Consider the following 17700-nt stretch of genomic DNA (forward strand, 5'->3'; position numbering starts at 1 on the left):
TTCCTATTCCCACTGCCACTGTTGTAACCCCTATCCAGTGGTGGGATTCAGCCGGTTCGCACCGGTTCCATAGAACCGGTTACTAACTTTTTCCAAGTTCGCAGAACCATGAGTTTGACCATGATCTGTAAAAAAAAAAACACTCTCCTGATGAACGCTCTGCTGCTCCCTCCCCTGTCTGCGCTGTCTCTCTGCAGGGAGGCGGCCGGAGCCCACACACAGTTGCTAGGCTAGAGCCGCTTAGCGTCTAGCAACCAGTGACATCACCCATTTATCCTGCAGGCCGCCGCCTCCCAGACAGTCCCAGACTCCCTGCCTATTGGCTCTAGTAGGAAAGGAAAGGAAAGGGGGGACCCGGAGCGCAGAGCAGTGTGCGCCCCGAGCCCACCCACATTGTGTGACAATAGCGAATGAAAATTCGCTATTGTCACACGGATCCTCCTCGGCCAATGCCATTGGCCAGGAGGAGGCGGGACGCGGGAGGACTCGAGGAGACGCGGCGACTGAAGAGCAGAAGCCGCTGCCTACAAGTCTACAATAGGTAAGTCACTGGTCTGGGGTTTGGCAAGTGGGCACGCTGTTCACTCTGCATTGAAGGGGGCACGAACGATGATGTCTGCATTGCAGGGGGCACGCATGCAGCATGCTGGCCTGGTCTGGTCTGGGGGCATGGCAAGTCGGCACGCTGTTCACTCTGCATTGAAGGGGGCACGACGATGTCTGCATTGAAGGGGGCACACACGCAGCACGCTTTGTATTAAAAAATTAAGGATGATGGCTTAAATATGTAGCCGGGTGCCACTATGCTTTAGGCCAGGGGTGGGGAAGCTGCGGCCCGCACAATCATTGCGTCCGGACTCCCCCCCCCCTCGTGCCGCTGAGCCTATGTATGCCAGTGGAGCTGTCAGAAGGAGCCGATGGCTCCGTCCTGACAGTGTGAGTCACAGAAAAGCTTCAGAAAAGGGTGGACCCAGGGCGCAGAGCACTGCGCCCTAGCCCACCCATTTGTGTGACAATAGCGAATGAAAATTCGCTATTGTCACACGGATCCTCCTCCTGGCCAATCAGGAAGCGGGTCCGAGACCCGTTTCCTGATTGACCGAAAGGCGAACCCATGCCATTGGTAGAGGAGGAGGCGAGAGGACTCGAGGAGACGCGGGGGACTGAGAAGAAGCCGCAGCTGCAGGTAAATGCACTGGTCTCTGCATTGAAAGGGGGCACGCTGTGGTCTCTCTGCTTTGAAAGGGGGCACGCAGTGGTCTCTCTGCATTGAAAGGGGGCATGCTGTGGTCAGTCTGCATTGAAAGGGGGCACGCTGTAGTCACTCTGCATTAAAAGGGGGCACGCTGTGGTCTCTCTGCATTGAAGGGGGGCACGCTGTGGTCAGTCTGCATTGAAAGGGGGCATACTGTGGTCACTCTGCATTGAAAGGGGGCACGCTGTGGTCTCTCTGCATTGAAAGGGGGCACGCTGTGGTCACTCTGCATTGATGGGGGGCACACTGGTCACTCTGCATTGAAAGGGGGCACACTGTGGTCTCTCTGCATTGAAAGGGGGCATGCTGTGGTCAGTCTGCATTGAAAGGGGGCACGCTGTGGTCTCTCTGCATTGAAAGGGGGCACGCTGTGGTCTCTCTGCATTGAAAGGGGGCACACTGTGGTCTCTCTGCATTGAAAGGGGGCATACTGTGGTCACTCTGCATTGAAAGGGGGCACGCTGTGGTCTCTCTGCATTGAAAGGGGGCACGCTGTGGTCACTCTGCATTGATGGGGGGCACACTGGTCACTCTGCATTGAAAGGGGGCAAGCTGTGGTCTCTCTGCATTGAAAGGGGGAACGCTGTGGTCAGTCTGCATTGAAAGGGGGCACGCTGTGGTCAGTCTGCATTGAAAGGGGGCACACTGTGGTCTCTCTGCATTGAAAGGGGGCATGCTGTGGTCAGTCTGCATTGAAAGGGGGCATGCTGTAGTCTCTCTGCATTGAAAGGGGGCACGCTGTGGTCTCTCTGCATTGAAAGGGGGCACGCTGTGGTCAGTCTGCATTGATGGGGGCACGCTGTGGTCAGTCTGCATTGATGGGGGCACGCTGTGGTCTCTCTGCATTGAAAGGGGGCACGCTGTGGTCAGTCTGCATTGAAAGGGGGCATGCTGTGGTCTCTCTGCATTGAAAGGGGGCACACTGTGGTCTCTCTGCATTGATGGGGGCACGCTGTGGTCTCTCTGCATTGAAAGGGGGCAATGCTGTGGTCTCTCTGCATTGATGGAGGCACGCTGTGGTCTCTCTGCATTGATGGAGGCACGCTGTGGTCTCTCTGCATTGAAAGGGGGCACGCTGTGGTCAGTCTGCATTGATGGGGGCACGCTGTGGTCTCTCTGCATTGAAAGGGGGCATGCTGTGGTCACTCTGCATTGAAAGGGGGCACGCTGTGGTAAGTCTGCATTGAAAGGCGGCATGCTGTGGTCAGTCTGCATTGAAAGGGGGCACGCTGTGGTCTCTCTGCATTGAAAGGGGGCACGTTGTGGTCAGTCTACATTGAAAGGGGGCACGCTGTGGTCTCTCTGTATTGAAAGGGTGCATGCTGTGGTCAGTCTGCATTGAAAGGGGGCATGCTGTGGTCTCTCTGCATTGAAAGGGAGCACGCTGTGGTCTCTCTGCATTGAAAGGGGGCACGCTGTGGTCAGTCTGCATTGATGGGGGCACGCTGTGGTCTCTCTGCATTGAAAGGGGGCACGCTGTGGTCTCTCTGCATTGACAGGGGCACGCTGTGGTCAGTCTGCATTGGAAGGGGGCACGCTGTGGTCAGTCTGCATTGAAAGGGGGCACGCTGTGGTCTCTCTGCATTGAAAGGGGGCACGCTGTGGTCAGTCTGCATTGAAAGGGGGCACGCTGTGGTCTCTCTGCATTGAAAGGGGGCACGCTGTGGTCTCTCTGCATTGAAAGGGGGCACGCTGTGGTCTCTCTGCATTGAAAGGGGGCACCCTGTGGTCAGTCTGCATTGATGGGGGCACGCTGTGGTCTCTCTGCATTGAAAGGGGGCACGCTGTGGTCTCTCTGCATTGAAAGGGGGCACGCTGTGGTCAGTCTGCATTGAAAGGGGGCACGCTGTGGTCTCTCTGCATTGAAAGGGGGCACGCTGTGGTCTCTCTGCATTGAAAGGGGGCACACTGTGGTCTCTCTGCATTGAAAGGGGGCATACTGTGGTCACTCTGCATTGAAAGGGGGCACGCTGTGGTCTCTCTGCATTGAAAGGGGGCACGCTGTGGTCACTCTGCATTGATGGGGGGCACACTGGTCACTCTGCATTGAAAGGGGGCAAGCTGTGGTCTCTCTGCATTGAAAGGGGGAACGCTGTGGTCAGTCTGCATTGAAAGGGGGCACGCTGTGGTCAGTCTTCATTGAAAGGGGGCACACTGTGGTCTCTCTGCATTGAAAGGGGGCATGCTGTGGTCAGTCTGCATTGAAAGGGGGTACGCTGTAGTCTCTCTGCATTGAAAGGGGGCACGCTGTGGTCTCTCTGCATTGAAAGGGGGCACGCTGTGGTCAGTCTACATTGATGGGGGCACGCTGTGGTCAGTCTGCATTGATGGGGGCACGCTGTGGTCTCTCTGCATTGAAAGGGGGCAGGCTGTGGTCTCTCTGCATTGAAAGGGGGCACGCTGTGGTCAGTCTGCATTGAAAGGGGGCATGCTGTGGTCTCTCTGCATTGAAAGGGGGCACACTGTGGTCTCTCTGCATTGATGGGGGCACGCTGTGGTCTCTCTGCATTGAAAGGGGGCAATGCTGTGGTCTCTCTGCATTGATGGAGGCACGCTGTGGTCTCTCTGCATTGAAAGGGGGCACGCTGTGGTCAGTCTGCATTGATGGGGGCACGCTGTGGTCTCTCTGCATTGAAAGGGGGCACGCTGTGGTCACTCTGCATTGAAAGGGGGCACGCTGTGGTAAGTCTGCATTAAAAGGCGGCATGCTGTGGTCAGTCTGCATTGAAAGGGGGCACGCTGTGGTCTCTCTGCATTGAAAGGGGGCACGTTGTGGTCAGTCTACATTGAAAGGGGGCACGCTGTGGTCTCTCTGTATTGAAAGGGGGCATGCTGTGGTCAGTCTGCATTGAAAGGGGGCACGCTGTGGTCTCTCTGCATTGAAAGGGAGCACGCTGTGGTCTCTCTGCATTGAAAGGGGGCACGCTGTGGTCAGTCTGCATTGATGGGGGCACGCTGTGGTCTCTCTGCATTGAAAGGGGGCACGCTGTGGTCTCTCTGCATTGACAGGGGCACGCTGTGGTCAGTCTGCATTGGAAGGGGGCACGCTGTGGTCAGTCTGCATTGAAAGGGGGCACGCTGTGGTCTCTCTGCATTGAAAGGGGGCACGCTGTGGTCAGTCTGCATTGAAAGGGGGCATGCTGTGGTCTCTCTGCATTGAAAGGGGGCACGCTGTGGTCAGTCTGCATTGAAAGGGGGCACGCTGTGGTTTCTCTGCATTGAAAGGGGGCACGCTGTGGTCTCTCTGTATTGAAAGGGGGCATGCTGTGGTCAGTCTGCATTGATGGGGGCACGCTGTGGTCTCTCTGCAGTGAAAGGGGGCACATTGTGGTCTCTCTGCATTGAAAGGGGGCATGCTGTGGTCAGTCTGCATTGAAAGTGGGCACGCTGTGGTCAGTCTGCATTGAAAGGGGGCATGCTGTGGTCTCTCTGCATTGAAAGGGGGCACACTGTGGTCTCTCTGCATTGATGGGGGCACGCTGTGGTCTCTCTGCATTGAAAGGGGGAAATGCTGTGGTCTCTCTGCATTGATGGAGGCACGCTGTGGTCTCTCTACATTGAAAGGGGGCACGCTGTGGTCAGTCTGTATTGATGGGGGCACGCTGTGGTCTCTCTGCATTGAAAGGGGGCACGCTGTGGTCAGTATGCATTGAAAGTGGGCACGCTGTGGCCAGTCTGCATTGAAAGGGGGCACGCTGTGGTAAGTCTGCATTGAAAGGGAGCATGCTGTGGTCAGTCTGCATTGAAAGGGGGCACGATGTGGTCTCTCTGCATTGAAAAGGGGCACGCTGTGGTCTCTCTGCATTGATGGGGGCACGCTGTGGTCTCTCTGCATTGAAAGGGGGCACGCTGTGGTCTCTCTGCATTGAAAGGGGGCATGCTTTGGTCACTCTGCATTGAAAGGGGGCACGCTGTGGTCTCTCTGCATTGATGGGGGCATGCTGTGGTCAGTCTGTATTGAAAGGGGGCACGCTGTGGTCAGTCTGCATGGAAAAGGGGCACGCTGTGGTCAGTCTGCATTGAAAGGGGGCACGCTGTGGTCAATCTGCATTGAAAGGGGGCACGCTGTGGTCTCTCGCAACATCATCAATATCCGCTAACATCACACACCTCACCAAAGAGAAGCAGTTCCAGCCATCACATTAGGGGTGACTTAATTAAATGTTTGACCAAATATAACAGGCTCATTTTTAAGTTGATCATTTTGTACGGCCCCCGAATGATGTTACAAAAATCCAAATGGCCCTTGGCAGAAAAAAGGTTCCCCACCCCTGCTGTAGGCTGTGCTAAAGAGCTGTGCGTTCCAGTCTGCTTTCTTTTCTTCCCACCGCTGCACTGGGTGGCTGAGTGAGGAATCTTCCACCCACCCCTTCTGCCTCCTCCCTCCTCACCTGATGATTATATCTCCCACAATGAACACTGGGACTTGTAGTCTGCAAGGGGCACTATGTAGCGCAAGTAAATGGGTTAGTGAACTACAGGAGCCAACAAAGCCTTGAAAACAAAGGAGAGAACAGGAATTTCCTGGGCTTTTGTAGAGGAAGCAGGGCCTTTGCCAAGGGAAAGAGAAGCAGTGCAGACCTGCTGCTTGGACCTGCCAGTGCCCTTACCAGAAACTTTTGTCCACATAGTAGATGTGCAGCTTCTTTTGAATTTGTGCCAACTTTTGCAGATTGCTCCCTCTTTAGAGCTCACAACAGCAACTAACAAAATCCTGAGCCAATAAATACTTTATTAACCTGTATAAAATGGAACAGGATAAATTATAAATAATGTTTACAAAGTTATTTTGCTAAAAAAGATTGACCTTAGGTTACTTATAGGAATGCCACCTGGTCAGTAAAAACTCAACCTCCTGCAGATGTAATAGGAAACAAATCAGTATTTTAGTCCAGGACAAATTGTCATGTTCAGGTAGACAAGCTGTGTCTAAAAAGCTCAGTGAATGGTCTTACATCTCAATGGCAACATGGGCAAGGTGCGCGCACATGCACATGGCTATCCAGAGACACGTTAAGAAGCGCCAACTAGCGTAGAGTACACGTGACCGTCAGGGTAAACCCGCTGTGGGCAGTTGAATGTAGCCAGTGGGGGAGGTAGGGTCACAGTGCAATGGAGCATCGAGGGAACATCAAGCTCTGATACAAATTAGTGATAGACCGATATGTTTTTTTCAGGGCCGATATCGATTTTTTGGTCACAACATATCGGTATTGGCTGATATGGGCCGATATTTTGTACATTTAAAGTTTTGAAAAATAAAGACAATTTTTGACACAAATCTGATACTGAACATATTCATTTTTGTTTAATGCTTAATGGCTGGCTTGCTGGCACCCTGTGGTGGGTGGCTGGCTGGCACCCTGTGGTGGGTGGCTGACTTGCTGGCCTCCTGTGGTGGATGGCTGGCTGGCTGGCACCCTGTGGTGGGTGGCTGGCTCGCTGGCACCCTGTGGTGGGTGGCTGGCTGGCACCCTGTGGTGGATGACTATCTGCCACATTGTGGTGGGTGGCTGGCTGGCTGGCACCCTGTGGTGGGTGGCTAGCTGGCACCCTGTGGCAGGTGGGTGGCTGCCACAGGGGTTGTGTGTGGCTGGCTGGTACAGGGCTGGTTGTCTGGCACCCTGTCTGTGGGTGGCTGGCTGTCTGGCACCCTGTGGTGGGTGGCTGGCTGGCAGACACCCTGTGGTATGTGGGTGGCTGGCTGGCACAGGGGCTGTGGGTGGGTGGCTGGTACAGGGCCTGTGAGTGGCTGGCTGGTACAGAGCCTGTGGTAGGCTGGCTGGCTTGCTGGTACAGTGCCTGTGGATGTGGGTGGTTGGCTGGTACAGAGCCTGTGGGTGGCTGGCTGGCTCGCTGGTACAGTGCCTATGGCTGGCTGGCTGGTACAGGGCCTGTGGATGTGGGTGGCTGGCTAGCACCGGGCTGCTGTGGGTGGGTGTATGGCAGTGATACACTCCCGTGAGACTAGTCCTGACTCCAGATGAGTCTGTCCAAGGTGAGGGAGGCGGCCTAAGAAGGCAGAATGACGTTACAAAAATATCGGCCAGTTTCGGGGTCGATACCGATATAGCAGGGAAAGTGCATATCGGCCTTGCCGATAATCCGTCTATCCCTAATACAAATTGGGGAAACCGGTGACGAAGACGCATGAAATGTTGGTGAAAGTGTACAGGACGGAAGCTGTGAGAAGAAAATCTGTTTAAAACGCTTTTGTGTCTACTGAGGATGAGCCACATTCTGGTCGGCCATCGACAAGCAGAACCCCAGGTATGATTGAGCGAGTGCGACAAAAGCTGGCACGAGATCAGCGACTGACTCTACAATTGATGGTGGAGGAATTGGGCATTAGTAAGGACAAGGTGCGCACCAGCGCCTGCCAAGATTTGGGTAAGCAAAAAATCTGTTCCCTGTTTGTGCCATACAAGCTGGCAGACGTACAGAAAACAAAACGGATGGAAACCTCTGGAGATTTCATTACCATGTGTGACAAGGATCCATCCTTTCTGCGAACCATCATCACAGGGGATTCTTGGCTCAGTACCAGTTCTCGATCATCCACCATACTCCCCTGATCTGGTGCCTGCGGACTTCTTTCTGTTTCTCCGCCTGAAGAGCATCATGAATGGTGCACGTTTTGCGGGCGTGGCGGCAATCCAAGAATGTGTGACAACGGTTCTGTGATTGATTCTTAAAGAGGCCTTTGCTGACAGTTTCCAGAAGCTTTATGGACATTGCCAAAAATGTGTTGTAAAGGATGGCAATTGTTTGGAAGGCCGATACAGGTAATTTGATTATATCTTCCGTTTTATTTGTTTTCTGACACCATTCACCAAATTTTTAGATACACCTCATATGTCAATCTGTACATCATTGTAGTATTCTTCCTTCTTGTAGTCAGGGATGTGAAGTCATTTTGGTAAAATGTTGCCTAAGCAGAAACCCTCAGTTTCACTCATAGAGCTGCTTAGGTGAAAGGTGGTTGGAAAACCAAAAATGATCTACAACCCACTCACCATCACTTCCTGTCCCATTGCCAAATCAGGAAGTGATAGGAAACCTCTGCAAATTAAAGAAATCCCCAGGTCACCAAAATTGGTTTCCCCATTGGAAGATTTCCCCTCTATTATATTTCTGGGGATAACCTAAAATTTTCCTTTACCTTCACTTTCAAAGATAATGGTAAACAGGACAAACATAGAGGGTGAATCTCAGACACGGACAGTGATAAAAACCTAATAGGTGTGCTAATCAGTCTCCACTCTATCCAAAATGAACAAAAAAAGTTTACTTTTATTTATACTTTAAAAGAGAGCAACGCCAATGACTCCATCAATTAGAGACGTGAGATCAGATCTATTGAACCTCCTGAGAAAGGAATGCCTTGATATGGTCATGAATGACTACCAAAAACAACTCAGCTTCTCCAGAAAGTGGGACCCCTTCATTTGCAAAGAGGCGGTGACTCAGGAGATCTTTAAGTTGACCCAACATTAGCACTTGAGTGCCCCTTCTCTCCACACACTCTCTCCTTCCTCCTCCCCGCACGACTCGTGACAACCACCAGAGTCAATAACAGTAAACAACAGCCAATTACAACCTACCTACGTTCTCTCGAGTCACCGGTCGTCTATGCTAGTGACCATATGACCTCAGCATACAAACTCACCCTTGTGAATGAACTGTTCTTTGGACTTCAATATATAAAGGGTAGTAATAAACAGCGCATACTCAGACTGGTCTGAGGTGGTAAGCGGGGTCCCCCAAGGCTCAGTCCTGGGACCAACCTTGTTCAATTTATTCATAAACAGCATTGAGGACGGGATCAGTAGTTCGATATCAGTTTTTGCAGATGACACAAAATTGGCCAGGGCAATAACTTCACAACATGAAGCGGATATCCTACAGGATGACCTGGACAAAATAACGGAGTGGGCAACGACATGGCAAATGAGGTTTAACGTGGAGAAGTGTAAGGTTTTGCACTTGGGGACTAAAAACATAAAAACACAATACACGTTAGGAGGGGAGCCCTTGGGGGAATCAAAAATGGAGAAAGATCTGGGAGTCTTGGTTGATGATAGATTAGGAAACAGCATGCAATGTCAAGCGGCAGCTGCCAAAGCCAGCAGAACATTAGCATGCATAAAGAAAGGGATGCATTCCAGAGATAAGACTATAATCCTTCCACTTTATAAAACTCTGGTCCGACCGCATCTGGAGTATTCTGTCCAGTTCTGGTCGCCAGTCCTCAGGAGGGATGTGTTGGAGCTGGAGAGAGTCCAGAGAAGGGCAACTAAACTAATTAGGGGATTGGAGGACCTTAATTATGAAGAGCGTCTGCAATCGCTCGATTTATTCTCCCTGGAGAAGAGACGTCTCAGGGGAGACATGATAGCAATTTATAAATATCTTAATGGGGATCCCAGCTTAGAAAAAAAGCTGTTCATTCGAAGGGATTGCATGAGGACTCGAGGGCATACAATGTGATTAGAGGAGAAGCGTTTTAACCTCAGGCAACGCGGGGGGTTCTTTACTGTTAGGGCAACAAGATTGTGGAATTCTCTACCACAAGAGGTGGTTTCTGTGGGAAGTATGGTGGCTTTCAAAAGACTCTTAGACTTACATCTCAAGGATCAGAACATTCAGGGGTATGTGAGATGATTACAGCCACACACACCTACACAGGTTGAACTAGATGGACTATTGTCTTTATTCAACCTCACCTACTATGTAACTATGTAACTATACCTGAGCTCTCTGATAGCTCATCACCTGCAAAGCAATGGAATCCTACCCGTCCCCCCCTACACCCCCCTCCCTTATTTCCCTTCCTCCCTACCCCCCCCCCTTTTTTCCATTCACTTGCTTATCACTAGCTAAGAGTCCATTCACACTGCCGCGACTTGTGAGGCGACTTGTGTGCCCTCAAGTCGCCCCAAGTCGCTTGACATAACAAAAGCAATGTAAATCAATGAGAGCCGTCTTAATTGGCACTACTCAAGTCGCTCCGACTTCAGAAAAGGGTCCTGTACTACTTTGAGGCTACTTGTATCTGACTTGTGCCATAGACTTCAATGGGAGTCGCCTCCAAGTCGGATCCTTATCTTATTTGAAGCGACTTGTGATTCGACTTTCCAGGAGGAAGAAGGAAAATTAACCATGTATTCCCCACATTGCAGCCATGCCTACAGTTCCTATATACCATTATCTCTGCCTGGTCTGTGTGACTGGCACTGGTGGACACAGATAAGTGGCACTGGTGGGCAGTGGCACTGGTGGACACTGATTCGTGGCACTGGTGGACACTGATTCGTGGCGCTGATACATGGCACTGATATGTGGCACTGGTGGACACTGATACGTGGCACTGATATGTGGCACTTGTGGACACTGATACGTGGCACTGGTGGACACTGATTCGTGGCACTGATACGTGGCACCGATATGTGGCACTGGTGGACACTGATATGTGGCACTGATACGTGGCAGTGGTGGACACTGATTCGTGGCACTGGTGGACACTGATTCATGGCACTGATACATGGCACTGGTGGACACTGATACCTGGCACTGATACGTGGCACTGGTGGACACTGATTCGTGGCACTGATATGTGGCACTGGTGGACACTGATACGTGGCACTGGTGGACACTGATTTGTGGCACTGGTGGACACTGATACGTGGCACTGGTGGACACTGAATCGTGGCACTGGTGGGCAGTGGCACTGGTGGACACTGATTCGTGGCACTGATACGTAGCACTGATACATGGCACTGGTGGTCCACTTAGTGTGAGGAAAGGGATATGCAGTGTAGTTAGGGTACTATATACCACTATTGTTAGATTCAATAATCTAGTTTCTGTAGGGAAAGTGTTAAGTGTCAGGGTGATAGTAGTGTAGTTTAGGGTGAACTGACTGTGACTGCTATGCCAGGGTGACGAACCCTTCCATGTCAGGGTGACCGCCATAAGAAAAAGATAATTTTTCCTAGAATTATTAGTAGAGCAGGGATGGGGCTCCGCTCCTTTTATGCCAGGGTGACAGAACTCATCCATGTCAGGGTGACCGCCATAAGAAAAAGATAATTTGTTCTTAGAATTATTAATAGAGCAGGGTTGTGGCTCCGCTCCTTTTACACCTGGGTGTTTTTGTTTCAGGCGTTTATTGGGCTTTTTTGTGGACGTCTTTGGAGGCAGGCATGACATCTGAACTTCTGTATATGGGTATATATACACACACACATATATGTATATATACACATACACACATATAGGTGTGAAAGGAGCGGAACCCTATCCCTGCGCTACTGAAATTATTTGCAGGGATGGTGTTACCCTCCTTTCACACCTATATGTGTGTATGTGTATATATATATATATATATATGTATGTATGTGTGTGTGTGTATATACCCCTATACAGAAGTTCAGATGTCATGCCTGCCTCCAAAGACGCCCAAAAAAAGCCCAATAAACGCCTGAAACAAAAACGCCCAGGTGTAAAAGGAGCGGAGCCACAACCCTGCTCTATTAATAATTCTAAGAAACATTATCTTTTTCTTATGGCGTTCACCCTGACATGGATGAGTTCTGTCACCCTGGCATAAAAGGTGCGGAGCCCCATCCCTGCTCTAATAAAATTTCTAAGAAAAATTATCTTTTTTTTCTGGTTCTGGACATGCTACAGAGCTGAAACTTCACAGGTACACTTTTTAGACCCCCCAGACACTAAATCCAAAGAAATCTAATTTTTATTTATTTATTTTTTTTTTGAATAATTGGCTCTCTATCAAAAACGACAATTTTTAAGAACTTTTTTTGGTGGGCAATGAGGAAATGACAACACATATTCTGATTGGCCAAATACAAAGTCGTACAAAGTCGTCTATCATACAAGTCGCGCTGAAGTCGCGCTGAAGTAGCGATAAGTCGCGCTGAAAGTCGCGCTAACAAGTCGCTCCTTATGAGGCGACTTAGAGGTCGCGGTAGTGTGAACCGGCTCTAAAGGTTCAGCTAATGTGTTCAAGTTACAAGCTATTTCACCTGTTTTTCTTTTCTTGTTTTTATTGCCTTTTAGGCCCCTTTCACACATACGGTCCGTTCAGTTCATCAGTTCAGTCACGTCAAAATGTATCAGTTTTTCGTCCTTTTTCATCCCTTTCCATCCGTTTTTCGTCCTTTTTCATCCGTTTTGCATCCTTTTTCATTTGTTTTTCATCCATTCTTCATCTGTTTTTCATCTGGTTGTCAGTTTACATCCGTTTTCGTCTGATTCTATTTTTTTGACGGATGAAAAATAGGGCATCCATCTGTTCAAAAAACAGACATTGACGGAAGCGGATGAAAACGGATGTTAACGGATGATCAACCGTTGTCATCCGTTTTTCCATAGAGATGCATTGATGTCCGTTTTTCATCCATCAACGGATGGATGAAAAACGGACGACCGGACAGCATGTGTGAAATGGGCCTGACTTGGTTCACCTTCTTGTATCTTTTTGTTTTGTGAAAACCCAATAAAATTTCCTTAAAAAAAAAAAGAAGAGAAGTGCGGATTTACAAGAAATGAACATTTATTCTCCTAGATGGCTGCAGCATTGATCCAGCTCACGCTCGAGCAGTAGGAAACTGGCTGTAAAGCCGCAAGGCTTCATTTTCTGTCCCCCTTACTTGCTATGCCGGCGCCTGCACCTGAAGCCAATCGAAAAGTCGGTTCAAATGAGGACATCGCTGGATCCCTGGACATGTAAGTGTCCTAAAATTAAAAGTCAGCAGCTACAGTATTTGTACCTGCTGACTTTTATTTTTTTGGGAGGTAGCCTGGAGCTCCTCTTTTAAGAAGTAATTAATACGGCACCCATGTAGGTGTACACATAGGTATACCCGTGTGAGCAAGGACTTACTGACCCAAAGTTGCAAAACTATGCTCAGGTATCAAGATTTGTATTACATTTGGCTATTAAGGGGTTAAGAAACAATTGTATGTTGCCTGGGGTTCTACATTAACCACCAGCCTCCGCAGCTATACGGTGGTAGGTTCCCGCGAATCGCTGAACCCGTATGGCGCTTCGCGGGAGCGATCGTGGGAGTAGGCGCGCGCCCATTCGCCAGCGAGGAAGCTGATCTGTGGGGCCGGCGGCTGCGATTCCCACAGGGCACCCCTTGATCGCTCCCCATGGAGACAGAACGGCGGTCTGCTGTTGTAAACACAACAATCGCAATCAACACAGAGCACCTGTGATCCCCTATTTAGGAACACAGGTCCCTGTGTTGATTCCATAAGCCCATCCCCCACACAGTTAGAAAGCACCCCCTAGGCCAGTAATGGCGAACCTTGGCACCCCAGATGTTTTGGAACTATATATCCCATGATGCTCATGCACTGTGCAGTGTAGTTGAGCATCATGGGAAATGTAGTTCCAAAACCTCTGGGGTGCCAAGGTTCGCCATCACTGGTCTAGGCACACATTTAACCCTTTGATCACCCCTGGTGTTAACCCCTTCCCTGCCAGTGTCATTATTACAGTAACTATGCATATTTTTAGCACTGATTACTGTAGTAATGTCACTGGTCCCCTCAAAAGTGTCAAAAATGTCAGTCAGGGGTTCGATCTGTCCGCCGCAATGTCGCAGTCCCGCTAAAAATCGCTGATCGCCACCATTACTAGTAAAAAAAATAAATTAAAATGACATAAATCTTTCCCCTAGTTTGCAGACGCGATAACTTTTGCGCAAACTAATCAATATACGCTTATTGGGATTTTTTTTACCAAAAAATGTAGCAGAATACAAATTGGCCTAAAATGATGAAAAAATTAGATTTTTAATTTTTTTTTATTGGGAATGTTATATAGCAGAAAGTGAGAAATATTGTTTTTTTTCAGAATTGTCGCACTTTTTTGTTTATAGCGCAAAAAATAAAAATTGTACAGGTGATCAAATACCACCAAAAGAAAGCTTTATTTGTGGGGAAAATAAAGGACATCAATTTTATTTGGGTACAGCGTCGCACGACCGCGCAGTTGTTAGTTAAAATAACGCAATGCCGAATCCCAAAAAAATGGCCTGGTTTTTAAAGGGGCAAATCCTTCCGATCCAGAAATGGTTAAACTTGTAAACAAAAAGTGCCAGAAAAAGCCTGGTCTTCATGTGGTTCAGTAATCACATCTTTATTATCCAGGTTAGGAAGGATAGGTAGAATAGGAAACATGTAAGCTCTCGTTCACATTGAACGCGGGTTTGTAAGTTCAGCTGAACTCGCACGAGTTCAAACCTGCATTGCAGTGTGAGTTCGGGGGCAATTTGAAAGACATCTGTGCAGGTTCATGCACAGATGTCTATTGAAATCGCCCCCGAAGTTGCCAAAAATGGTGCAGGAACCACTTTTGTAAATCGGTGTGGCACCGCAAAGTCGGAAACGCACCAATTGGGACAGTGCCGTTGCCGGCAATAGGCTGCGGTTTGGCAAGCAATTTGACATGCCAAATCACGCCGATGTAAACAGGGGCTTACAGTTAGGCTTTTTTTTCCCACTTTAGGCTCTGCTGTACAGTGGATGATGAGGCTGATACCAGCTCAAATTGAAGTACTTACACTGACTGCTTCCATTAAAAAAATAAACTTACATTTTATGTAGTGATAAAAATGGAACAGCGTTAGGTTCTGTTTTCAAATCTGTGTGACGCTCAACTTCAAAATGCTCTTTCTTCTTAAATTAAAGTGAAACTTCACTCTCTCAATTAGCATTGACTATTGTTAATCCTTATGCTGCTAGTATTAATAAACAGATAGAAAAATTATATCATATGTATTGGTTTTAAACTTTATTAATTTTTTATTTTTTTTACATTTCTTAGGTTACTTCCTGGTTTCTGGTCTAGGCCAAAATGGTGTCATACATCCCAGGGGTCCTCAGGAGGGGAGGATGAGGTTTCTCAGTTCTGCCTTCTGCATGCATGCCTGAACTAAGGGCAGATGGATTCCAAGAAGTAAATGCTACATTAATTATCTGCCCTTGTTTAAGATGGCCCTGGATAGAAATGCCAGGGGGTGTTTTTCACAGTGATTTCTCAGTAAAATAAAGCATGGAGACATGGATGGATGGGGGAGCTGGCTTGAATATTGAAAATGAAATAAATAGCGTTTTTGGTTTGTGGTCCGGGTGCAGTGTAGTTTCATTTAATGCATTTGATTGAGGCTGCATTTGGCTCAGGCAGGCTTCTGCAGCTCTTTGCCTATACATTTGGTGTAGAGCAGCGGCTGGCTTAACACTGGATAAAACGATACAACGTCCAAACTGTCCCAGGTGTTTTCCTCATCATACAAGAGGGGGAACCTCATCATTATCAGTAAACTCGCTATCTTTCTCCGTCTCATCTTTTGCTCTGCAGGTGTTCAGCTGGAGGAGTCCCTGGCCCCTGCTGTCCTTGTCCTGGACAATCCTGGTTACATCGGGGAAGGAGTAGACATCGGGGTTAACTTCCAGCTGTTCACTTCTTTTCACACTGCTGATAATAAAGGAGAAAAGCAAGAATGAGTGAAAGCTGGAAAGACATTCTGGAAACATAACGTACCATTCTAGTAACCAGTGAGTCAGTGTCTTTGGTCAGAACTCAAAAACTCTTGTAGGACCTTCTGTTACATTATTGTTATAGGGACACTCCAATCCAACCGATCACCTGCTGAATCACTCTTACTGGTTTCTTTGATGACGTGATCACAATATCTAATGATAACTTTATCTTACAGCAGTCCTTACAGATAGCTATAAAAAAAAAAAAACATTGGGTCATACCGCTGGCTCTGTCATGTAGTGTTGGACCCAAATTTACCCAGGTACGTTTAGGTGGTAAATCAGCAACAGCTCAAGAAGCCCCCCACAACTTCTGGAGGAGCCCTGGTTGAGAATGGTTGTCTTTCAGGGAAATTCTAAGGGCTCTTTTAAGCCCCGTACACACGAGTCAAAATTCGGCCGGGAATTTTCGTCCGTCGACCGATCTGCCGATTTTCGGCTTGTTAGTATGGTGCTCTCGACAACCGACTCCGACTTTTCGGCCGAAAAAAATCTGGTGTGCAGGCTATAAAATTTTTTGTCCACCGTCAAAACACGTCCGATTTTCGTGCAGTCAGTATAGATTTCGACAGGGAAAAATCTTATGAGCAAGACTGGGCATGATCAGAGATGAAAGAACACAAAGAAAGGAATCCAACACATGACATCACTTCTGAAGTAGAATTCTGTCGGTCGACAAAATTCCAGTGCAGTCTAGAGCACATTCCAACCAACAAAACACAACGCTGGACAAAAGACGGATGACTGGTCAGCGGAAATTCGTTGCGTGTGTACTAGGCTTTAGACTTGCAGATTGGTAGACTGTTATTTCCCGAATGCCGTTTATAAACGCTGATGAAGAAAACATCTCTGGGTGGCCAAAAAAAAAAGGAAAAACCCAGTTGTAGAAGACAACTGAGCAAAATGGTGGACTTTAAAGGCACATCATAAGATAGGCTTGGGACACAAAACTATATAAAAGAAGCATTTATTAAATTCAATTTAAAATAATTTGTACATAAAAAAGGATGAACCTGACCAAACAAAAAGGTTCTAAGTCATCCCACATAAAGATACATATTCCTGACCCAATGGTTGGTCATGTATGAGGGGCAAACAATCCTGGAAACATTTACTGGCCTGGTCTAAGGGTCTTCCCTTTTTGTTTGGCTATATGGGGTTCATCATCTAGGGTGATGCCCTTGGCCTGGGCTTCCTTTATTTTTGGTGGCATTTACAACTTCCACTTGATTTTTGCAACTAAGCTATCGCAAGTTAGACATTACATATCTTATTGGGATCACATTTTTCAGCTCACATTTACCACACTGCTTAAAGTATTATACTTAGAAGCAATAGACCCAGGCTCTATGTATTCGCCCTTGGTTTACCAGCTCTTAATTGTATATATTTACCTCTCATTTACCCAAGTGCAAACTTTGATTGGGATCCTTGGCCTTATTTACTCCCTGTGTCCGCCCAAAGTCAATTCTTTGCCTTGCGTTGTTTGGAGAAGAATACTATTGTCTGCATCTGGTCCTGATGAAGTTTACCGCAAAATGCGTTAACTTTTGAGCAGATGTACATTCTCATATCCACGCAAGGTCTGATACGTAATCTTATTGGGTCAGGAATATGTATCTTTATGTGGGATGACTTAGAATCTTTTTGTTTGGTCAGGTTCATCCTTTTTTATGTACAGATTATTTTAAAATTGAATTTAATAAATGCTTTTTTTTTTATATAGTTTTGTGTCCAAGCCTATCTCATGATGTGTCTTTAACCACTTCAGCCCCGCCCACCTCAGTTTAACTGCGGCAGGCAGGCGCTCCTGTGCAACGTGACGTAGTACTACGTCGCTCGCACAGGAGACTCTAGGGGGCGAGCGC

The 17700-nt window shown here is 48.2% G+C and overlaps 1 protein-coding gene across 1 annotated transcript in view; it reads right to left on the reverse strand.

Moving 5' to 3' along the window:
- Positions 1–15577: 15577 nt before the first annotated feature.
- DNAAF11 (dynein axonemal assembly factor 11) overlaps positions 15578–17700 on the reverse strand; it is a gene marked incomplete at its 3' end in the record, with an annotated part of 192955 nt that continues 190832 nt past the window's right edge. Inside the window, exon 12 of the mRNA XM_082259018.1 lies at positions 15578–15767. Coding sequence (XP_082115144.1) covers positions 15578–15767 — 190 coding nt within the window. The remainder of the gene's footprint in view (positions 15768–17700) is intronic.

Source organism: Pelophylax lessonae (genome assembly GCF_965119305.1).
Source record: "Pelophylax lessonae genome assembly, chromosome: 5".
NCBI lineage: Eukaryota > Metazoa > Chordata > Amphibia > Anura > Ranidae > Pelophylax > Pelophylax lessonae.